Source organism: Equus asinus, chromosome 17 (assembly GCF_041296235.1).
Source record: "Equus asinus isolate D_3611 breed Donkey chromosome 17, EquAss-T2T_v2, whole genome shotgun sequence".
In the NCBI taxonomy this organism is placed as follows: Eukaryota; Metazoa; Chordata; class Mammalia; order Perissodactyla; family Equidae; genus Equus; species Equus asinus.
The window spans coordinates 34,582,338-34,607,262 of NC_091806.1; the positions used below are offsets into that span (position 1 = coordinate 34,582,338).

At 53.2% G+C, this 24,925-nt stretch overlaps 2 protein-coding genes across 4 annotated transcripts in view; both read right to left on the reverse strand.

Annotated features, from left to right (window-relative positions):
* Positions 1-658, reverse strand: part of LOC139040786 (liprin-alpha-1-like) — an 85,023-nt gene extending 84,365 nt beyond the window's left edge. For all 3 annotated transcript variants that reach the window (XM_070487866.1, XM_070487865.1, XM_070487864.1), the window contains exon 1: positions 520-658. In XM_070487866.1, coding sequence (XP_070343967.1) covers positions 520-573 — 54 coding nt within the window. In that variant the 5' untranslated portion in view covers positions 574-658. The remainder of the gene's footprint in view (positions 1-519) is intronic.
* Positions 1-24,925, reverse strand: part of LOC106846404 (src substrate cortactin-like) — a 46,234-nt gene that overhangs the window by 16,698 nt on the left and 4,611 nt on the right. Inside the window, 7 exon segments of the mRNA XM_070487867.1 lie at positions 520-941; positions 11,077-11,248; positions 13,387-13,476; positions 16,142-16,222; positions 16,224-16,297; positions 18,605-18,674; positions 22,789-22,844. Coding sequence (XP_070343968.1) covers positions 790-941; positions 11,077-11,248; positions 13,387-13,476; positions 16,142-16,222; positions 16,224-16,297; positions 18,605-18,674; positions 22,789-22,844 — 695 coding nt within the window. The 3' untranslated portion in view covers positions 520-789.

A 24,925-nucleotide genomic window follows, 5' to 3' on the forward strand; every position in this document is an offset into this window, starting at 1 on the left:
CTCCTTGCACAACTGAAACATACCTGGGTTATGCGCCCCTTACTACATCCTGACTCTTCGGCACCTAGAACAGTGCCAGCCCCGTAACAGGCACTCGGGAAGTATCTGAACACAGTGCTGTGCACGTGACAGGCGTACACACACAGCCGTTACACACCCGCCACTGAAACATTCTCTATCTCTGCAACATCATACACATGCACACTGCTCTGCGCTCTGTGGGGTGGGCGATGTGAAGGGGACTTTAATGCTGGCCCAAAGCACTAACTTCACAGCTCAACCCAGGCATCAGGAGTGCCTTCTTGGACCAACGGTTCCTACTCCCCATCCCTTCTTGCCTCCAGCTCAACCCATTCTCCACACAGCACCAGCGTCATAAAAACTCACCCAAATCACCTCAACCCCTCCCTGAGAAGCCACAATACCCTCGGGCCCTCAGAAGTCCTTAAAAACAAAACAAAAATCCCAGCTCTGCTGGGGAAGGCTCCACCTGACTCCCAACTCCCTGGTCCCCCTCACCTTGTTCGTCTTTTCCCTCCGCCTCCGGTCCAGGAACCTCCGCAACAGCTTCATGGCTTGACGCGGCCAAGTTGTTCCTTGCCCCTGGCCTTGGCCCCAGCAGGCCCAGCACCGGGAAAGCGCTCAGGCTGGCTCTGCTCAGCTTCAGATCTTGGCTCAAACGTGAGCCCTCCGAAAGGCCTTTGCTGGACCACGGTGTGCACGCAGGCGGCCTGCCCACACACCGGGTCGTGTCTTTCCTCTTAACTACTTCCTCCTGTCAGGGTGCGCTCACAACCTGTACTGATTGTGAGAAAGGATCCGCTCTGTCAGCTCTCTGAGGACTGCGATCCTGTGTGCCTCCACCACTGTCTCCCAGGAGCACGGAACCTGGAACCCGGAACCAGATATAGTCACAGAGGGGCTGGGGGTGGCGCTGGCTCCTGCAGACGATTAAAGGGACAGAAACAGGAAGACAAGAAGGCAGAGCTGGGGGCCGGCCCGGTGGCACAGTGGTTAAGTTCACACTCTTCACTTGGGCGGCGTGGGGTTTGCTGGTTCGGACCCCCGGGGCGGACCTGCACACCACTTGTCAGGCCAGGCTGCGGCAGGCATCCCACACATAAAGTAGAGGAATTACGGGCACGGATGTTAGCTCAGGGCCAGTCTTCCTCAGCAAAAAGAAGAGGATTCACAAAAAGAAAAAAAGAAGGCGGGGCCAGCCCCGTGGCACAGCACTTAGGTTTGCACGTTCCGCTTCTCTGCGGCCCAGGTTTCGCCAGTTCGGAACCCGGGTGCGGACATGGCACCGCTTGGCATGCCATGCTGTGGCAGGCATCCCACATATAAAGTAGAGGAAGATGGGCATGGATGTTAGCTCAGGGCCAGTCTTCCTCAGCAAAAACAGGAGGACTGGCAGTAGTTAGCTCAGGGCTAATTTTCCTCAAAAAAGAAAAGAAGGCAGGGCTGCTTTCAAAGAGATGGCAAGTTGAGTGTGTAGAAAAGAGAGAAGATGCAAATAGTCCAATACTACTTTGAAGGGCTATATTTAACTGTTTCATAAACCAAACACAACAGAAATAAGCCTGATCTTCTGGGGGGTCTGCCACCTCCTCCTACAAGAGCAGCAGTCAGTAACGGCCGCCAGAGGGGCACTATCTAAACTGAAGGGGACGTCTAGAATGGACCCTCAGTCAGCAGTCACTGAGCTAGTCTCACCTCATGCGGACTACGAGGTCAATTCTCCCTCATTTACTCACCAGCTTAAGCCCAGCAAGGGCTTGATGAAGCCTTGCTAAGAGCACTCAGGATGAAATGACAGGGGCGCGCCGCACCCCACTGGAGATTAGAGCAGTCCCCGGGAGAAGCCTGGGTTCCTCCACCAGAGCCTCTCCACTTGGCACCTGCTTCCTGAATAGTAGTAACTCCTCGTTGTGGGGGCCGCACTGCAGAATGTGTAGGAGCACCCCTGCCCCTAGCTGTGACAACCAGAACACCCCAGACACTGCCCAGTGTCTGCACCTTCCTCGGTCACCCCAACCACCCGAGCTGTCCCCCGCATCATCTTTCGTCCTTTCTCCTCCTGCCGACCGGGCTGCACCTGCACCTTCTTCCTTTCCAGCCCCCAGCACACCTCATACCGCTACCAGTTGAGCCTCGACCTGTGCTCTGACAACCAACACACCCGACACAGGTCGACTCAGGCGTCACGAGGTCGTGGCTTTAAGACCTTACTCCCGAGGGCGTTCTGAGTCCTACAGACACGCCCCGTCTCAGGCATTGGTGGACTCTGGGGGACCCACAACTGGGGTCCCACCCACAATTCAACCCAAATAGATTCTCTTTTCTCAGTCTTACATACTGGAGCTCTCTGAGTGAGACGTCTTATTAAAATCTCATTTGTTGCTTTCAAAAACACTGTAAAATCACTGCACTAGATTTCAAGAACAAAATCTGCATTTTCAACTTTAAAATGAAACTGGAGGGAAGCTTAAAAGCAGTAATTTGCTTAAACACTCAAAGTGAAGACTCACATGTGATCAATTCACAGAATGTCACTTAACCCCTTCCAACTCTTAAGCCTTCTCCTCTGCCACTGCCAGCCTGTCATCACAGAGCCTGCCCTGGGCTGGCTCAGGGCAAGGGGAAGAGGAGGGAGCAGTGCCAGGATGGAGCGTCCGCGCAGCAGCTGAGAGAGGAGCCAGGAGCGGAGGTGCTGCCTGTGTGTCCTGGTGGGGTGGGCCACCTGCTCCGTCTTTCCCTGTGTAAGTGGCTGGGCCAGGGCAAACGGGATGCTGAGTAGAAAAAGAACAGGGGGTACTAAGCAAGGACTAGTGGGTTTAGGTTTCTCTCATAACAATAACGATCACTATACTTACTAGGACTCTGACATCTTGCTTCAGATGGAGAGGGAACACCGATTTGTTTGCCCACGTCCAGCTACATACACGAACAGCCTGCAGGAGATCCACTCACCAACAACTAGAAAAGCTGGATACACTTTTAAGACTGTTTGAAGGCATCAAGGAGATACTGAGGCAGCCAACTGGAGGGGCAAAGATTCCAAACAAAAGGGCAGCCCACTGAGGCCAGTCTAACATTCCGAGAGCCACTCTCTCCCTCAGGGCATCGGACGATCAGGTGTCCCTCAGGGATTTGGGGAAATGCACCAATAAGCTGGGAAGAAAACAGCAGAAAGCCAAGCAGAAAGTACTGGCTAACAGAGCTCTGGAGAGTTCCATGGGGCTGGGAAGACAGAAATTCAAATACAGGCCTGACAAATCAGACAGGACTTAAGGCGCCAAGATCTCTGAGAAAAGGGAGGCAGAGAAAATGAGCCCAGCACTGTGCAAAAACTGCCTGAGAGGCTGAGCCTTCAGGAACCTCATTGTCTTCAGGTGACAAAAATTGGGCTTCAGGACCTGCCAAGGAGGAGGGGCCCCGGGAAACACTTCAGGCTTTCAGATGGAGACCCAGGAGGCTACACCCTGGGTGAGAGGGCAGATGAAGGCAGCTTATAAGGACTGAGGCTTACAAAGACCGAATCCAGCCTAGAGTCGCTCAGAAGCTGGCTGAACTGAGAGGGTCTGTCCTCTGGGTACGTGTTAGAGGAAGCTCTGAGGGAAGACAGCATTACCTAGAGTCTCCACAGGTTTTCATCCATAACGCCCAAGGTTCACTGAGAAAAATAACAACAAACAGGACCAAGAGAAAAAAGGAAAACAGAAATAGAAACAGACCCTGAGGTGACCCATACAGTGTAGTTATCAGATGCAAACTTCAACTGGTCAAAAAATAGACTTGACAAAATGAAAATTTTCACCAAAGAATCGAAACGGATTCTAGAACTGAAAAATAGGGTAAGTGAAATTAAGAACCCAATCTATGGGTTTAAGCTCAGGTTGAACACAACTGAAGAGAGGATCAGTGAACCAGAAGACTGGTCAGTAAAAAATAGCCAGATAGAAGTCACAAGAAAAAAGTCTGGAAAATACAGAAGGAGCCCAAAAGACATGTAGGACACGGTAAAAGGTCTAATGTCCATATAAATGGGGACTCCCAAAGTGAGGAAAGACACAACAGGGAGTAAGAAATATCTACAGACAATGGTCAAAACTTGTCTGAAATTGATGAAGGAATCAAGCCATTGACTCAACAAAGAAAACCACACATTGGTTTTCAGCAGTCCTTCTGAGTGTGCCTAAGGCAAGAACAAAGTGTCAAAAGGAGCCAGACGAAAAAAGGCACCACCTTCAGTGGGACAACAGTAACAGTGAGAGCTGACATTTTAAGGAAAGACGACAATGGATTGGCATCTATCAAATGCCAAAAGAAAATAACCACCAACCTGGAATCCTATACCCAATAGAAAGTCTTCAAAAGTGAAGACAAAATATAGACTTTTCAGGAAACAAGAATGAGACAACTCATTGCCCACAGACGTCAACTAAAAGGATTATGAAAGCAGTTCTTCAGGGAAAAGTAGTCTCTGACAGAAATACGAAAAAACAAGGAGTGAAGAGCAACAGAAAGGGTCACTACGAGAATAAACCTTCATAAGCACTAACTGTACAAAACGATGATAATGCCAAAAATGTATCTAAAATTCAAAAGTATGATAAAGACACAGGAGGCGGGAGGGAGTTCAATGCAGTTCAAGTGTCAAAGGAAACAGCAGTGTCAGGAGGTAGTAAAAGCAGTAAATAAGGCTCAAATGTAAAATGCACCCTGTATCTAGGAACGTACACAGCCAACAACCTAAGAGAGAAGTACCGAACTAAACACCACGATACGTCTAACAGAAGGCCAGAGAGAAACACAGCACAGCATAGGTGGCACAAACAGAGAACAGATAGTAACATGGTACCTACAAACCAAAATACCAGCAATTATATTTAAATGGAGCAAATGCTCTAATTAAAAGATAAAAATCGTCAAATTGATTAAAATCAAACTAGCTGTCTACTCTCCACAGAGGCACGCTTAAAAATACAAGATCACAGACAGGTGAAAGCAAAAGATCCCCAGGCCAACGCTACCTAAGAGAACACCGATGTGGCAAAGATCACTATCAAATAAAGCAGCCTCGACAGCAAGAAGCCTGACTAACGAGGAGCATTTCACAATGATAAAGTGCAATCCACCAAGAAGATAAAAACGCTAAATCTGAATGCACCTCACAACACGATCTCAAAAGACAGAAAAATTGATAGAAATAGAAAAGGAGAAACAACCAAAGCCAACATCACAGTGGGAGGCTTTAAGACACATCTCTCAGTAACTGATAGAAAAAACAGACCCAAAAAAAGTACGGGTGTAGGGGTCGGCCCAGTGGCGCAGCAGTCAAGTTCCCACGTCCCACTTCGGCGGCCCGGGGTTCGGCGGTTCAGATCCTGGCTGCAGACCTACACACCGCTCATCAAGCCATGCTGTGGCAGGCGCCCCACGTATAAAGTAGAGGGAGACGGGCACAGGTGTTAGCTCAGGGCCAGCCTTCTTCAGCAAAAAGAGGAGGACTGACGGTAGATGTTAGCTCAGGGCTAATCTTCCTCAAAAAAAAAAAGTAAGAGTGTAGAACTGGGCTGCCCAGTAAACAGTCACATGCAGCTATTAACTACCTGAAACGTGCCTACTTCAAATTGAGACGTGTTGCAAGAATGCACACCCGATTTTACAGACTTATCACAACAAAAAGAAGGCAAAATATTTCAGTACTCTTTTCATGTGGATTACACATTGAAATTATAATATTTTGGATATTTAGGTTAAATAAAATACATTATCAAAATTAATTGCACCTATTTCTTTTTACTTTATGTAATGTGGCTACTAGAATCTAAATTATATGATTAACAAACTTGATCTAACTGGTATACATACAACACTGCATTCTCACCGATAAATAACATTTTCAAGGGCCCAAGGAACGTTTAACAACAATGAATGTATGCTGGGCCATTAGGAAAGCTCAACTCATTTCAAAACGTTGAAATAATGCAGGGTGTACGTAGAGATTACAACAGACTGACAGTTTACGTCCCCCTAAAATTCGTCAGCCCCAAGGTGATGGTATCAGGAGGCGGGGACTCTGCGAGGTGATTAATCTGGAGTTGAGAGAGCTCCCTCGCCCCCTCTGTCATGTGAGGACAGTGAGAGGCTGGCCGTCTACGAACCAGGAAGCAGCCCCTCACCAGCCACGGAATCTGCCGGTGCCTTGATCCGGGACTTCACAGCCTCCAGAACGATGCGGATTAAACTTCTGTTGTTCATAAACCAGTTAGTCTATGCATCTGATTATAGCAGCCCCAAAAGACCAAGACAGGGATCTTCATGCAAGGAAGGTAGAAACCAACAAAAAGCTAACCAGAGAATCCCCACAAACATTGGGAAGTTAAGTGACATAATTCTTTAAAAACTTCATGAGTAAAAAAAGATACCACGATGAACATCAGAACATGTTTTCACACAAGAGATAACGAAAATCTGGCTTTCAAAACTTGCGGGATGCAGCTAAAGGTGCACTTACAGGGCCAGCTGGAGCCTCACATACATAGACTGGAAAAGACGAAAGAGCCAAAATCAGTTAAGCATCTATCTCAAGAAACTAGAAAAAAGAACAGCAAACAGAACACAAAGTAAATGGAAGGAAAAAAGCATAAATTAACAAAATAGAGAACAAATACTAAACAGAAAAAAATCAACAAAGCCAAAAGCTGTCCTTTGAAAGGGCTACTACAATTCATAAGACTCTAGCAAGACCAATGAAGAAAAAGAGAAAAGGACAAATTACCAATATCAAGAATTTTTAAAAGGGGATATTACAAGAGATCTTGCACAAAATAAGGATATTATGAACCATATTACACTTAATAATTGGAAAGTTTGGGTGGCCTGAACAAATTCCTAGGAAAAAAGAGCATCTTACCCAAACAGACACAAGAAGAAATATAAAATCAGAAAAATCCTATTTCCACGTGAATAACTGAATCTGAAACTAAAAGCCTTCTCACAAAGAAAATCTTACACCAGCTGGTTTTGCTGGTCAATTCTTCCAAAACTGCAAGGAAGAAAACACCAGTCTCACAGGGGCTCTTCTGGGAATCAACAAGGAACGCTTTCCACCTTGTGTTAGGAGACGAGCATGAGCCAAACCTAACAAGGACAACACAAGACAGCAAAGTTACAGACCAAGCTCTCACGAACACAGACGCAACAATCTTAAAATATTAACAAATAAAATCCGGGGAAAGCAGAATACATCAAGGTCAGGTTGGGATTCTTCTAGAACTGCAAACTAAAAGGTAAATCACCACATAAAAGGAAAACAACTGGACTGTCTCAAAAGATGCAGAAAATGCACTTAAGAAAATTTAATAATTTAGTTCATGATTTAAAAAAACACTTAGCAAACTAATAGAGGAGAATTTGGATATTTCGATAAAAATATTTATGGAAAAGCTACAGCCAACATCAGATATAACAGTGAGATACCGAAAGCCTTCCCTCTGACACTGGGAGGGAGACGAGGATCCCTACCCTCACCACTTCTACTCAGCACTGTGCTGGAGGTCCCAGCCAGGCCAGCGAGGCAAGAAAAAGAAAAACGAGTACAGCGCTTGGAAACAAAAAAGAAAAGAAACTGTCTCTTGCAGACATAGTTGTGAACATCTAGAAAATACAAGAAGAATTACTATTAGAAATAAATGGATTTAGCAAGTGAATACGCAAAAATCAATTCTATCACTATATAACAGTAATAAACAATTACATAATATAATTTATAATAAAATAAGAAATGTGAAATATCTATGAATAAATGTAATTAAACATGTAGACAATATATATATACAGAAAACTGTATGGTATTAAGACAAATTAAAGAAGAGCTAAATAAATAGAAGGCTACATTGTGTTCATGGATTTTAAAACCCATGTTTTTTCCCTCCGAGGAAGACTAGCCCAGAGCTAACATCTGCTGCCAATCCTCGTCTTTTGGCTGAGGAAGACTGGCCCTGAGCTAACGTCCATGCCCATCTTCCTCCACTTTATACGTGGGACGCCTGCCACAGCACGGCTTGATAAGTGGTGCGCAGGTCCACAGCCGGGATCCAAACCTGCAAACCCTGGGCCGCCAAAGCAGAGCGCAAACTTAACCGCCGCACACCGGGTGGGCCCCTGTAAGACCAATAGTAAGAAGCTGTCATTTCTCCCCACGCTAGTCTACAGATGAAACGCAATCTCAGTGAAAATCAGAGCACGTTTTCCGGGGAGAGGCGGCCACGCAGACTCTACATTTTAACTGAGGATGTAAAGGGTGAAGATTAGCCCAGCTAGCCTTGCACAAGAACGAGGCTGGGGGACTCAAATTACCAGATGCCAGGACAGGCTAAATCTACAGCAATTTACACAGCGTGCTGCTTGTGCAAAGACGACAGAAAGACCAACGGGGCAGAGCGGAGTCTAGATCCAGGCCCGTATATTTACGGTCACTTGACTGATGACACAGACGACACTGTAGTGCACTGGGGAGAGGAGGGTCTGTTTAATAAATTATTCTCGGTCAACTGTATAGCATACACTTAAGGAAAAAAGGGAACCTTGGCCGTTATCTCACACCACAAACAAAAATCACTTTCAGATGGATTACAGGTCTAAATGTGAAAGATAAAATCATAAAGCTTTTACAGGATAATATCTTCATGATCTTTGTGATACTATCTTCCAGTGAACACAAAGAGCATTCAATATTACTGAAAAGATTGATCCATCGGGCTAGATTACAATTAAAACTTCTGCTTATCAAGACACCACCGAGAGCGAAAGGGCAAACATACACAAGAATGTAAAAAAACCTGCCACACACACATACTCAGAATATATAACTTGTACCCAGAACATATGAAAAGAACTCCTTCAACTCAGTAAGAAACAACACAGAAAACCCAATCGAATAACGGGCAAAGGACAAGCAGTCACGAGAGAGGATCTCGAAACCGCCAACAGACACACACAAGGAGGCTGCTTCTGCGCGCCACCGGGCAGCGGCCAGCCCACAGCACACTGAGCCTCCTCCACTCGGTGCCCACCGGACAGCCGGAACGAACGAGCTGACGACACCAAGCGCTGGGGAACGGCGGATGGTTCACACACGGCCGGCGGCAGCACCGCCACTTTGGGCAGTGTCTACCCAGGCTGGACAGACGCAGACCCTGGCCCTCTGCAGTGCCACTCCTGTGAACACCAACAGAAACGCATACACACCTGCACAAGAGAAACAAGCACGAATACGCAGGGCGGCGTTCGTCTGAACTAGGAACATCCAGAATACCCAAGAATGGCAGAAAGAATAAATGACGGTAAATTCAGAGACTGGCTTCCTGGGCAGCAGACAAGAAAGAACAAAGCTACGAGACAACGCGAGTGGATCCCACAAGGATACTACTGAATGAAAGAACCAAGAAACCAAATGTACGTATAACTTTATTTCACTTAGACAGTCAAGCACACGGGAAAGTCATCAATGGTGGAAAGCCAAGACCACCACCGGCTTTGGGGGACAGTTCCTGGGAGTGGGGACGAGGGGGCTTCTGGGAAGCTTGGCCATGTTTCACTCCTTAATGTAGGCGGTAGTTACGAGAGTGTGTTCACTTAGTGAAAAAGTCACTGAGGTGCACACTTACGCTTGGGGAAGTTCTCTGATGTATGCTACAGCTAAATCTTTTATAAGTACAGCATTACGTGCCGACATAACGTGCCAGGAAGACAAATGCATTTAGTTAAGCACACGCCTCTCTGGTCACACTATTAGCCACGAAACATGAGACAGGCACCAGGAATCGGAAGGGTCCTGAAAGTGTTCACTCAGTGGTTCCTGCGTTTCTGAAACGCTGGGCTCAGGGACCGCTGACGTCACCGCCTTCTCCACCCGGCGAGGCATTTCCAGGCTACAACACTGAGCAGTGGCTGGAAACAAACCACTGAGCGACCGGCTCCCCCGCCGCTGCGACGGCCTCCGCTGCTCCAGACTGGACTGCACACACTCCTGTCCCTTCCCTGCGAGGGCCCCTGAGCCCATTCTCTCAAAAACCACCTTATCAAACGTGCGGTATCTGACACACACTTCAGTGTAAGTACCCCAAATTACATGAAAACAAACACAGTTATAAAACCAAACAAACAAAACTACTGAAAAGATAAATACATGAAAATCCCAGTAAAACATAATTTGGCCAATCCTTCTAAGCTTGTGGTAATAAAATTTGACTTAAACGAACTTGGTAATTTATAAGATTCAGAGGACAAAAAACTTAATGATTCTCTAACCCAACAGAGAAGGAGCATTATAGCCCTGCATAGCGCGAATTAGTTGTTAAAAAGGAAACCCAAATGTTTGGCTAATCAATCTTTCAGAAGGACTGACTAAGCCAAGAAGCGCATTAAGCTTGTCATTACTCATCTCCTAGCTCAGTGCTGCAGACCCATCACGAGAGTGTAAGTGTGCACCCACTCGGTCCACCTGAAAGCACCACAGAGGCACCTGTTACGAGCAAGTAAAACGGCACCAAGACAGCCCAGAGGCCCCCGGAACCCACGTACCCTCCACTTTCCTAGGTGCCACTTTCCTCCTTCACCTGCCATGACACCCTCACTCAGCTCCCGAAGGAAAGGCTCTACACCCTGGTCCCAACGCCAACACACCGGGACTAACAAGTTCAGTGTGACTCTAAGCTTTGTAACTCTCATCCGCCAAGGACAAAGTTCCAAAGGGGTCAACCTCCAGTCTTCCACCCCCTAAAACAGATTGGATTTACAAAACACAGGTGTTCTAATAAAGGTGGTGTGTAAAAATATTTTCTCTGTGAAATCCATCCTATTTGTCCACTAAATTTCATTAGGAAATTGGAAATATATGATGAAACCCATGGGAAATACACATTTAGCGAGAAATGGCTTAAGACGACAGGTCAGAAGGCACCACACAGCGGGGGGCAGATCAGTCATCGGAGAAGGCGACTTTCACAGGGCAACTTAACAGGGGCACCCTCTGCCCGGGGAACACCACAGGGGCCCCCCCCGTACCTGCAGGATAGTGGCCCTGGGCCTCCGTGCTTTCATAGACGGCCTCTGGGGCGTAGGCCAGACCCTGCTGGCTATGGGCGTCCTGGTAGTAGGCGGCCTCGGTGCTGTACACGGGTTCCAGCTCGCTCACGGGGCCTCTGTAGCTCGGCTCGGCCTTGAACGAAGCCGCATCCTGGGGAAGAGCCAGGGAGACAGTTCACACGGGCCAGGCGGGTCGCTGCCACGGCCAAGGGAAACACACGGACCACTTCTCGGTCCAGCTGAGACCGAGCAAATGGACACGGAGAAGAGGAGGCAACACCTGCCGACGTGTGCAGACGGCTTCGATTCTAACCGTGCTAAGTGTGTTCAGAGGGACCACGTGGCACTTCTTCCTGAATAACCCCCATCCTCACCGCCCCCCAGCGCCCGCAAATCCTGCAGGAACTGGAACCCGCACGGCTGTCACGAGCTGAGCGCTTCTCAGGCTGTCGCCTGGGGCAGGTCTGGCCTGTTTCTTTTTCAGGTCCCAGCCCTCCGAGGGCCACCCAGCAGCTTCATAATGTCACCCCATCACACGGCCAGAGCTGGCAAGGCCGCGGACGGCCGGGTTCTGTCCTAACCAAGTCCTCTGGCGGAGGGGCGGGAGGGAGTGAGCACCAGGTCACGTGCAGGAGGAAATCACCAACTCCCTGGTCACAAGCACCGGGACTTCCAAGCTCGAACCCAAGTCCTGAACTCCTGATCATCAACGGTGGCTTTCATCAGTGTTTCCAACGAGGGTCCTCCTGAAGGCGCCCTCGGGAGCCAGAGGCAGCGGGGCATGGGGAGAAGCTCCAGGAAGGGCAGGCGTTCAGGCACCAGCTCTCGATGGAGGGTGAGCAGCACAGTGCATGCTGCCTGGGAGAGGTGCTATGAAGGCCACAGAGAGGGCACTCCATCTCCAGGCCAGGTACCAGGAGTCACTCAAGGGTTAAAGAGGGAGGGACAGAGCCAGAGGCTCCTTTTGGCAAGGTCCCCCTGGATTCAAAGGGAACGGACTGGAGGATTAAAGGCCAGGCCATGGTGTGGGGGCACGAGCTGACTGCCCGCACCCTCAGCTTAGTCATGTGGGGGCACCGTGAGCAGGTGGGCACTACGGCGGGCATCCCACACTGGCAGCACCCTAGTCTCCTATCTTCCAGCAACGCCACCTCTGCCCCACCCATCACAGGGTTCCAGCAGGGCTGCTGATCTAGGACCCACCTCCCATCCCTGCCAGGGACAGCATGCCATCTTGGCCTTCTCAAGAACCAACTGCTCAGTGACGGGCCAGTAGTGGAACATGATGGGGGGGTGGCTCAAGGCCCCCGTTTTCCATTGGATTACGAATTATAAGGCCACATCCAACACACCCGTCCAGAAGTCCAGAAGGACACGGCCGCCACACAGAGGGAACAGCAACACAAGGAGATGACCCTGGTGGTGATGAGACTGTGGACCTGAGGCCAGGCCTGCTGCCCCGGCCCACAGCTCTCCCCGCATCCTCGTCCCTTTATGCCTCAGCTGATATGAGTTAGTTCTCATCCCCTGCGACTCAATGATCTTTGAGGGCTAATGTCCAGGGAGAGAAGACAGGTGTGGGAACCAGGACAGTGGCCGCAGGGCCAGAGAAGGGATGGAATTCGGGGCTCAGCCGGGTATGGTCATGGACGGTGGTGGCAGGGGTACTCCCGAGAGAGGGAGGTGCGGAGACCCCGTGACGGAGCGAAGGAGAGCTGAGGCGGGCAGCTCAGTAACTCAGATCAGGAGAGAGCATGGGGATCCGTGTTAGCAGGCCCTGGGGAAACAGGCAGGCACAAGGCACTGACGACACAACTGAGGAGAAAGGGCCAAGGACAGAGGCTCTGGAGCAGACACGTTCAAGAGGGGCTGAGGGAGGGGAGAGCTGCAGAGGGCTCCAGTGAAGCGAGGCCACGCGGGAGCGGCAACTGGGTGCCGCAGGATGCGGATTCTAGAAGAGCAGTGTCAGCGCAAATGCAGCATGACCACGTGAGCTCCAGACCAGAAGCCATCCACTCAGTGTTCGGAGACCCCACTGGGGGGCTGCGGGCTGGCTGAGGAAGGGGGCCTCGTCCAGGAGCCCAGTGAGGACGGCCGACAAGGTGAGAAGCAGGCCGTGTGCCCGGGAGCGTCCCCCAGCACCAGGAGGCTGCTCGCCAAGCCGCCCTCTGTGGATGGGCACCTAGCAGAGCTGAGGAGGTAGCCCACGCCGTCCGCGGTGGCGGCACTGCCCCAGGAGGGATGGCTTCAAGAAGCCAGAGACTCACTCACAAACAACGGAAGACCCACCTCATAGACGGGGCTCGAAGGCGGCCTCTCCTGTGCCGGCTGAGGAGCAGGGGACGCGGGCGGGGTCTGCTTCCGGGCTCTGGCCTGCTCCTGTGATCGACAGACACGCAGCACTCAGAACACGCCTAGGACACTCTGGGTCACCAGGCCGCCTCCGCGGCAACACGGCTCCAGCAGAAAGAGCAGAGAGTACCAAGCACGGAGACCGAACACCAGCAGGTCTTAAGGGAAGTTTGCTCTGAAGCGAAGGTCACGCAGTCAGTCAAGTATTCTCAAGAACTAGGACCTCGGTGGCCCGTAATACTCCTGCTGCCACCACATAAGCCACAGGATTTACTCACTGTGCAGTCGGCAAGGCAACAGTACCACTACCGAGCTACAACCCCCGTCCCACCCAAACCCAACTCAGACTTTTAAAATGGGCAGAATGTATTCTGTACGTAGTACAGACATGAATCTTTGGGGCTCAGAGCGAGGACTGTCATGGACAGAATACGGCCCCCAAACAAGCTGACATCCCAGGCCCCAGATGCTGTGAACATGTGACCTCACAGGGCAGAAGGGACCGCAGATGCGATGAAGTTAGGCATCTGAGATGGGAGACAATCCGGGATTATCTGGGTTGGCCCATGTCATCACAGGGTCTTACAAGAGGGAGACAGCCATGTGAGAGAGAGAGCAGGAGGTGTGGTGACGAAAGCAGAGGGTGCAACGCGGACGGCTCCAGAAACTGGAGAAGGCCAGGGAACGTCGTCCTCTCCAGCCTCCAGAACGGACGCAGCCCTGCTGACCTGTTAGGACTTCTGCCCTCTAGCACTATAGACAGGAAACGAGTGTTGTTTTAAGCCACTAAACTTGTGGTCATTTGATCCAGCAGCTACAGGAACGAGTTCTGCCAGCTGGAAGGCTGGATTTTTCTCCAGGTTTCAGACGAGGAGACTGAGCTCCTGGAGAGGGTAAGTCACACACCCAGGGACGCATGCCGGCGAGGGGCAGAAGCAGAATCTGAGCCCTCTCCTCCCCACCCCACAGGAGAGTCCCAGCACCACAAGTCACTTGGACCCACCCACAAGTACTTGAGGCAGGAGAGCGCCTCCTCGAAGGGGCTGTGCCTGGGCTGGGCGGCCGGGCTGAGGGTGGGCTTGCAGAGAGACCGGGGCCTGCAGAGGCACAGGGCCACGGATTCGTCTATGAATCACTTCTAGAAACATGTCTCCAGGCCACGGGCTCTAGGACAGCCCCTCTCAAAGGTGGCAGGGTACAGGCAGACTCCTTCCCAGAGGCGGGCTTCCAGGATCTGAGAGTCAGGCGTACGTGACCCACATCAAACTCTCCTCGCCTGCCAGGAGGGAGCACTCAGAAGACATGTGCTGTCGGGGAGCCGAGTGCTCCAGCGCCCTTCCACAGCCCAGGGGGTTCTGCTGGGAGCAGTACTGTGCCGACGGAGACTCGCTCTCACTGGGGAGGAGGAAGAGAGCAGATGGGTGGCAGGGGCTGGGGACAGAGAAGGACAACACACCCGAAGGGACAGCAGGAGACCCTCAAAAGGAGAGAGGTTAGGTGACGATGATCAAAAGTTTTCTTCTTCTCAAGCAGCCCATCCCTTCTGCATCTTGTGGATGCTGAGGCGACTTAGATGGCAGGGGTCAAACTTCTAAGGCAAAAAATGAGGAGGGCAGTTTGAAAAGAAGACCAAGAGAGCAGGAAAAAATGCCTCGTAGTCTGTGAGTGTGTGTTCTGCAATGAAAGAAGGCTAACTTACAAGCAGCTTACTAAAAACTTGAAGGAGACATGTCTAAAAGTTTTCCAGCAATTAAGGAATAGTAAATGGTAACCGTAAAACTGACTCTTATTCCGACTTCGCCGCACGTGGTAAGACAGCAGGGCTTATTTAACTCACGTCCTCCGCGTCGGCATTTTCTGTCTATTGCATGTTAATTTCCTTGATTATCCACGTTCTCGACATTCCCCCCCATGATTTGGAGCAGAACGTCCACAGAGTTAAACACACCTTTATGGTTTATCAATGTTGCATGCATGACTTCAGACTCTACCTCGTTAACTACCCCAAAAAGAGTCATGATGAGTGTCTCCACCCCCATTTCACGGACCAGAACATGAGGCACAGAACAGCGAGCTCATCTGTCAAGGGTCGCCCAGTTGGTAGGCGAGAACGTAGGGACCTGAGCCTTCAGACACCAGCCCACCTAGGAGAGGTTGAGGAAGGAGGAGCCCACCCCTCCTGCTCACCTCCCAGGCTCCCGCTCCTACCTTCTCTGGTGGGAAACACTACAAACACTCACAGGAAAGGGCAGCAGACCCAGGCTGCAGAAGCGAGAGCTGCAAGAGCAGATCCGCTTCCTCACAGGGGATTCCTCTGTATTCTCAAGCTCCTACCTGGGAAGGGCGCGTCCCAGAGTGTGACGGGTGGGAACAGAGACGCTAGGAGACCATCTGGACTGGAGCTCAGCGGAGGGCACGCGGGCTGACAGCAGGACAGAGGGAGACCAGGCTCGAGGGCTACCGGGCTCTGAGCCAGCAAGGGCGACTGTCTAGAATCTGGTGGTCAAAAGACCTGATTCTACGGGCAGCTGAAAGCTAAAGTCCCTCAGAGGACAGCCCAACGGGAGTTCCACATGTTCTCTATTGAAAACCTTCTGGACCACCGGGGAAGGAGTAAACCAAACCCATGGGCCCAAGAGTTCCCAGTCCCCTCGCGCCGCGCAGGAGAGCGCGGCGGCCGGTCCTCACTCACGTCCAGCTGTCTCTGGGGTTCCTCCTGCTCCTGCCTTTCCTTCGCCACGCTCTGCGCCCTCTCCGCTTCCGCCTTCCGCCTTCCGCCTGTCCTCCTGCTCTTTCTCCTTCGCGAGGTTTTCGAAGTTAGCTCTGATGTTGCTTGTTTTGCTGTTCACTGCAGACGGAAGCAGAGATTTAAGTGTGATGTCAGAACACAACTACCATCTCCCCGGACCACCGCCCCATGCCAGCATGACCTCTCCCGGGGGAACCCGTCGGTCCCGCCCGCCATGGAAGGGAGATGTCCCCCAGCCGCCACCTCAGCCCGCCCCCCCATGAACTGGCCTCCGTGCCTTCTGCCCATTGCACACTTTCGGCAGGACCAATGAACATCATAAGCCATGGAATAGTTTAAATTCCAAACATCATTGTATTCTTTACCACCATATACTCGGCGGGGGGAGGAGCCAATTTTCCCTCAGGACGCCCTTGATAAAGCAGTAAAAAATACTAATTTTTAGTAAATCTCAACCCTTGAGCATACGTCTTTAATGTTCTGTGCGACAAACGGGAGGGACACAGACAGCACCACTGCCACACACCAAGCTCAGCGGCTGTCTCGAGGAAGGACACTTGTGCGACTGTCTGCGTCGCAGGTTGAACTGACTTCTCACGGAGCATGATTTGTCCCTGAAATAACTGACTGGCTGTAGTTAAGCACACTGGGTACTCAGCACGCATTTCCTCCAAAATAAACGAACCAAGCCTATCGCGTCAAGAACAACCGCACCATTTGTTGTCAATGGGAAAACATAAGCTTTCAAGCAAAATCAGAATTTTGGAAAACCTGTATCTGCTCCCGTGCACATGACAATTTCCCCGTTTTACTTAAAGACTCTGTGCTAGCACTGATGACAGTATTCACAAACACGATTTTTTTTGGTATTACAGAACGACACGGCAACATCGGGGCGGGGGGGTCTCCGTAACTCAGTGATCCGATATTTTCCAACGACCGATGCATCATGTTACAAAATCATGCTGTGCAAGGAAGAACAAGCCTCAAGAAAACCACTAAACCACAGCCTGTTCTGAGTGTCACATCAAAGAGCATCCACGACGACCTCACACGGCCTTCCCTCTCCGCTGCAGATCTGGGCGAGCCCAGACTTTCTCCATCAACAGGACTTAGCATAGACGCAGAAGCAGCTGGGAGAAGTCGGCTGTCTTATACCACAGGGACTGACAGAAACAAAACACCACCCTTCTGCTTTTTAGTTTTGAAAATGTTATTTTTTCATAAAAGTATTATGCTGATATGTAATGGCTTTATTATTTTTAAATGAATTATAAAATGTTAACTTCTCTGTTTTAGTTTCCAATAAGTAAAGATCAGTAGACGTAACCCACATAGTTCTTTGGGGCCCTCGATAACTCCTACGAGGTCAAAGTCTGCTTGGAGCACCAAGTCCGAGAACTGCAGGCCCAGGGCGTCCACAGTGAACCGACGGTGACTCTCTGCGTCCTATTTGTAACGCACTCCCTTCTAGCACGTATATTTTCCTGACTAAACAATGCTCTCCTTAAGTGCGTGGCCCACATGACCGAACGTGTGCCCTGCAGACAGCTAGACTAGAAGAGGCCCTCACACGAGCAATCACCTGAAAGGACAGACTGCGGCAGCCTGGACCAGGCCCAAGGAGGACAAGGAGCGAAGGAGAGAACGCCTACTCCAGCTCGCACACAGGCGCTACAACACATCCCTCGGGTCACAGCCAGGGCCGACCGTGTCCAGGGGCACCAGCGAGCGTGTCTGAGCAGCAGGTGCCACAGGACCCTCCCAGAACGCGGTTCCAGCAGCGAGAAGGGCCCTCACACACGTGCAGTTAACCCAGCTCTACTTTGGGAGGCACCCACCAAAGCAGATCCCCACGGCCGGAGAGCACAACACGCTGTGTGGGAAAGCTGCCTCTGACCCTCTGCAGGAACAAAGAGGATCTTCCCTCAAAAGGGAAGTCAATTTCTTTCCTGAAAATACACAGGAACGACTCTGCTCCCCATTCAGCTCCATCGCCCCGTTCAGCTCCATCTCTCCACTCATGCTCCATCTGCTCCCGGTGCACAATCTGCCAACTACCCTTTTTTTTGGAGGAAGATTAGCCCTGAGCTAACATCGGCCACCAATCCTCCTCGTTTTGCTGAGGAAGACTGGCCCTGAGCGCACATCCGTGCCCATCTTCCTCCACTGTATATGTGGGACGCCTGCCACACAATGGCTTGCCAAGTGGTGCCATGTCTGCACCCGGGATCCGAACCAGCAAACCCCGGGCTGCCGAAGCAGAACATGCGAACTCAAGCGCTGTGCTACTGGGCCAGCCCCCCAACTACCCTTTGCCCTGAGCATTTTCCTGGGACAACCAAAGAGCGTGGAATTTCCTCCTGGAAAAACCACAGTGCCGGTAAGGGGTCCGCCAGGACTCACCTGCTTCGACAGGGACAGTCTTCTGATACGTGGAGGCCACCTTCGCGACATCCTCAAAGGTTGAAGCATTCTATCGAGACAGGAAAGGAACATCAGGAAGGCACTGTTCTCTGCTCCTCACACCCCGTGACGGCTGCCACCTCACCCAGACGGCAAAGCCTGCCCTCGACCTTCCCAAAGAGCCCACCGGGGAGCCCAAAGCTTTCGTATCTCCTTCTCTGTTCTGCAAGTTAACTGAGGCATGAGAAGGGTTACGACACACACTTGCTGGTGATGACACGGGTCAGCGTGAGAAGAAAAAGTACACATGTGAGGAGGGATGGACAGGCGGAGCACAGAGGATTTCTAGGGCAGTGAAAATACTCTGTAGGGCAGTGCAAGGGGGACACATGTCCTTACGCACGTGTGCAAAGCCACAGAACGTCCAGCACCAAGAGTGGACGCTAAAGTCAACCATGGACTCTGGTGACGACGACCTGTCAGCGTAGGCTCGCGGACTGTACCCAACGTCCCAGCTGGCGGAGGATGCTGATGGTGGCGGAGGCTGTGCGTGGTGGGGGCGGGGGGCATATGGGAAATCTCTGTACCATCCTCTCAAATTGGCTAAAACTGCCCCACAAAAAAGAGTAGGAAAAAACCCAAAAGCATATCTGCACCTGCGCAATCAGAAACCAGGTGCGGGTTCTGCTCTAGCCCTCGCCCCGGGAGGGGACACAGTGCCGCAAGCCTCGCCTGGCCTGACCGTCCACATCCCCCACAAGCGTGACTGCGGGGGCCCAATTCTGTCAGACGACACTTTGAGCGACAGCTGCTCCTTCAAGGCTGATGCTGACGCAGACACTGATGCAGACAGGCTCTGGGAACCACGGGCCATCCTCGGTTTCTTCGTGAGCAACCACTTCCCAGTGACACACCTGGGGTGTGGGACAGTCACTGCCTTCCTGACACAAATCAGGGGAGCAGGGCCCCGAGGACGTGGACCTGAAGTTAGCGGGCACTATCTGAGGATGACTGTGAGTGGCAGCTCCCTCCCGTCCAGGCACAGGCTGACCCCTGCGCTGAGTGTCGCACACACGGGCCAGGCCCCCACCCTCCCCCAAAGCCCCGTTCTCCCTCCACAGCCACCCCGCTCGGCCAGAGCACGGCTGTCCGCCCACCCGTCTGCCACGCCCAGCCACAGCCAGCCTGAGAGCCCGGCGCCCGGGCCACCCTGGCCCCCCTGCCCCCCTCTCCGAGTGCAACCGCTCAGCTGCCCTGACCAAGCACTCTCCCTTCCCAGACCACCGGCCCACCAGACCGGGCCTCTGCCACCTCTCTCCAGAACAATCTCTTCTCACACTCACTCCCTGCCCTGCCCCCCGGCTGCCCTCCGGCTGTCCCATCAGGCTCCTGCCTGCCCTGTGGCTTCAGGGGCAGAGGCGTCAGCACCCTCCCCATGGGCCCCTCCTGTCGCCCCCATCTGCCCGGCCCAGCCAGTTCTCCAGCATGCTGCCCAGAGCCAGTTCTCTGCCGTCACCTGGGGGCTTCCAGCAAACACGGCCCCCAACCTCTCGTTCTCGCTTGCAGCGTCCCCACCACACCGCGCCCCACCTCCTCCACAGCACACCCCCATCACCAAGACCCGCTTGCCGACTAGAAGCTTCTCGCTCTCACCGCCCTCCTCTACGCGGCGCCTGCTCCTCCCTCCCCTCGGTCCAGCCTGGCAACTCAAGGTCACGACCTCTCCCAGGTCCCACCTGCTGGACACCCCTCAACCCGTTTCCATCCCCTATAGGGACTTCACACCCGAATCCCTCCACACGCAGCTCACTGGGACCCCGCACAGCTCCCTCACCTTCCTAAGCCTCAGGCCACCAACTGTACAACGTGGACGCCGTCACACCACCAACAGGAACCACAGTCACCGTCAGACACAGGCTCACCCAACCTCTGCGCCAAGCCACCACCCTGCCTCGGTCGCAGGCCCCCTCGTCAGGCTCTACCGTCCACGGCTGCGTCTCAGTGACCCCACATTCTCCACCAGCACCACCTCACGGTCTCCCTCCACATGCCTGTCTACGGCCTGGGCTCCCCTACATGTTCTGGTCTCTTCCATCTTAAACAGAACCATCCCCTCGGCTGACCGCTGCCCAGCTCACAGGACCACAGTGGGCGGAGCGGGCCCAAGCTTGCCGACTCTACGACTGACCCTCCCCACACGGTGCAGGTCCCCGCAGGCCAGCTTCCCCCAACCTGCCCCCCAACACCCACAACAATGCCCTCACCAGGACTCCCGGGGCTACCACGTTACTCACCCAGACGTGACCCCCACCAGCAGCACTGCTGGGCACAGGTGACCCCCCCCGCCCCAAAGCTCTCTACCCTCAGACCAGCACCACCAGACCCTGTGGGCTCCCCCCACCTTGCTGGGTGCACTTCCCAGTCTCCTCTACCAGCCTGACTGCTGCCATCCCCAGGTGTGTCCCTGGGCCCCGCTCACCACTCTGCAGGCTTTCCTGGCCTCCGACTTGACCCCGGCTCCGTCCACATCTGTGCAGTGGCCGTCTGCCTCTGGTCCAGCCGCACTCTCGTCCACCTGCCCTGCTGGGTAGCCCACCCCGGACACACCCACAGCCGACTCAGCTACCCACCCCTGCTCCTCCCAGGCGCCCCAGCTCAGCAGAGGCCCACCGTCCACCTGGGGCAGTCCTGCCTGCCCCCCCAGCCCTTGAAGCCAGGTGCTTTACCTCCCGCCTCGCTGAAGTCAGTGCCGCTCTCCCTCTGCCACGAGCCCCTGCCCGAGCCAGCACTGCACCCTGCTCACACCACTGAAGCCACCTCCTAACTGGGGCCACAGCCTCGCTGCTTCTCCACAATCCACTTCCACACTGTGACCAGGGTCTTCTCAACACAGATCCCGTTTGTGTCACTTGCCTGCCAAACCCGTCGAGGGCCACTCAGGACTCATCTGATGAAGAACGAAACCTGACGTACGTAGTCTGCAGGGCTCCCCGAGATGGTCCCTCCCAGCTCCTCACCCCTCGGCCCTCCTCTGCAGTGAGACCCTAACAGTCTTTGCGGCGTCACCCCCACCCCCGCACACACGCTATGCCCCTGCTCTCCAGGCTCCTGGCCCATCTTTCCGGCATGCTCCACCCGTCAAAGCTGAGCCCAGCCTCTCACTTCCCCAGGACCCTTCTGGCCCCTCAGCCTGAGCCCTGGGCCTGCCACATGCTCCCAGGGCCCATGCGTGGTCACGTGGTGGAGCCCCTGGGTGACGGCCTCTGTGTGGTCAGCTGTGAGCCTGACAGCAGCAGAACTCCGTGAGGACTGGCCCTGCTGTCCTTGACCACAGGCCGGGCACAGGACCAGGCAGGACAGCCTCCGTCTTCGCTCAGGAGATACAAGCCACACGTGTCCTCGTGTGGACAACTCCACACCCGCTCTAAGTGTAGACTCTGCTATGGCTGGACCGTACGCTAGAAAAACGGCCGTCTGATACACTTAAGACTGACTCTCAGAGATCCGACACCGTGTGACAAAGTCCCCAGTGAGAAACAAGCGTGTTCCCCGGGACACCCGTGGGAGGCGGTGCTGTGGGCAGGACCTGCCTCGAGACGGTCCCTGTCCCGTGGACCTTCCACCATGAACCATGATACAGATGTTCTAGACCCGCGCGCTCCCAGAGCCGCCGCCGCCACGCGTGCCTACTGAGCTCCTGACATGGACAGTGTGACCAAGGAGCTCAATTTCCAACCGGTTTACCGCTAACTACTTTGGATTCAAACAGCCACATGTCCTCAAGGGTCTCGTGTTGGCCCCAGAGCCTAATGCCTGGCTTCCAAAGGTGGCCCCGCCACTTGCTGCTATGCTGTGGCCAAGCACTGAGCCTGCCTGGCCAGGGACCCCCAAATGCAAAAGGGGACAGGGACAGTCTCTCCCCCACAGCACGACCATGTCGGGTACCGGAGAGGATGTCCGTGACCGGTAGACGAGGCCTGGCATACAGGTCAGCAATCGGCACCATCAGTGATGACACGTGCCCGACTTAAACGTTCGTGCTTCTGAAAACCTGAGCCACACCCCACCCCAGACCATCCACGGAGCCGTGCGCTGACACACCAAGAGCTCCACGAATTCCTGGACCTCCTAAATTCCCGAACACGGCAGCAGAAGACACTCAGGCCTGGATCTGGAATCCTTACCTTGTCCATCCGGTCATTCTGGACCCCGTACTTTCCGCCGAATCCTTTGGAATAGTCTGCAAAGTGGCACAACACAACACTTACACTTAGGCTGAGGACCAGCGAGGTGCCCGGGGCAGAGGCATGCAAACAGATCCAGAAACAGCCCAAGAAGACGCACCCCGAGCAGAAAGAGACCAGAACCGCACCCCACGCGGTCCTCACTTGCAAGCTGAGTTGGTTTCTACCCGTGGTGTTCAGCACACAGGCGGGGGAGAAGCAGAAAAGGGGTGTGCGCATGCGTCCCGCGCTCTCCTGAGGGACAGAGGGTGCCGTGTGGGCTGGCAGGCCGTGAGCCGAGGGCCCAGCACAGGCGCGGGGCAGCGTGCCACTCCAACAGCACAGTCCTCCACCTGGCACCGCTCCCGCCCTACTAGGACTAGGCAGAGGCTCGAGGCAGCTGTTTTCTTGCTTTTTAAAAGAAAAAAAAAAAATTCCATGGGGAAATTCTACCAGCCAACTCTTAGGACGTAGCAACACAGATCTCCATGACAGTCACACCGTCACACGGCGTTAAGGCCACGCAGAGCCAAGGCCATCTCCGCGCAGGCTGCCGGATCAGCACCAGATCAGCTGCGTCCGCCGTCCCTCGCCTGAACACGGCCGTGTGTTCCCAACCAGGGGACAGAGCCTACGCTCTGCCCTGGCAAGGAGGACCGTCCTTGTCTTCCGCTCGTGTGTCCAGGTTCTAACGGCCAAGTCCGAATTTGGACAGCAATTAAATAACTGCTCTAAGGAGAAATGTGTTCACCGTGTGGACTCCCAACAGATACACCTAGAAATTTCCTGTGTCTTCTTAGCTTCCTGTACATACCGTTTAGCTCTGTGTGAGGAAGTTATACGTAGGTGGTGTCGTCAAAAAAACCAAAACAAACGAAAAACACCTCCCACCCCCGGTCAAAAAAACACCACCATGATGAAACAGAGACCACACAGAACACGGCTGCCCTGCCCCTGCCCCTGCCCCTTGGTGTCCCGCGCCTCTGGCTGAACTAAACATGGTTCTCCCCGTCTCAGAGGCAGTCAGGTGGCTTACTCAGTAGGTAAGTCACGGTCAACAGCAAGAGCTCCAGCAGAAGGCTGCTGGGAGACCAGGGACACCCCACTCCAGGACGGAGCCACGTTATGGGTTTAGGGCAACACACCCTGCAAACTACGGCCATGTCTTGCCAAGCACAAACCCCATGGTGCCAGGGAACAAGTGAATGGGGGTGGGAGGAGTGCAGGCGACCATGGCTCCAGCATACACCTGGGTTTCAACGCCCGAGTGCCCCTCGAGGGCACAGAGGGTGCTGGCAAGGCTGAGGCTGGAAGTCTGTGCTAGAAGTGGCCGCACTGGAGGGGAGGCGGGGGCGGGGGGTGGTGAGCAACTGTGCCTTGCTGGGACTCGTGCTTGGCCAGTCTCTCCTTGTAATCAAACCCCACAGCACAGGAGTCCTGCCTCTCGGACTGAACACCAAATCTGCCTCCGAAACCAGTCTTATAACCTGGAAATCCACAAGCAACAGTGGAGAAAACCGAGAGAGGAAACACAGTTTGGTTAGAATCGTGGGAGCATGGGCAAGAATCAAGTACATCGTTTAGAGAAAGGAAAAGCTCTGCCAGGCTCAGGGGCTGCAGAGCCAGCTCGCAGGCTCAGCAACAGTCAAAACTGGGCTCAAAGGTTAGAGGGCAAACTCAAACTCTTAACACTCCAGCCAAGATCAGAGACCAGGTTAGGAACTGTATTTCAAGTAATTCGGGAAAGCCACTCCACGCTTTGAGGTTTCTTTCTAGGTCCTACCCACGCTGCAGACAAGAGAACGCATCTCTGCGCATGTGAAGAAAGAGACACGTTATACACGAGGTTACTGCACGGCAACGCGTACCAGCCCCACCTCCATCTGTGCTGGCTGAAAGGACGGGGTGAGTCTGGGGCTCACTCAGAGGTCTCCCGTCCCCACGTGCTACTTTCCCAGGGACATGGTTCTGTCGTGGAAAGCACACACTCCTGGGCAGAGAGGAGGCATCCCCTTCCACAGCCTACAGCATGCTTTATCAGCACCAATTCATGGACTGGATCGCTGTCGCCCCTCTGGCCGCCCCCTCAGGGCAGAAA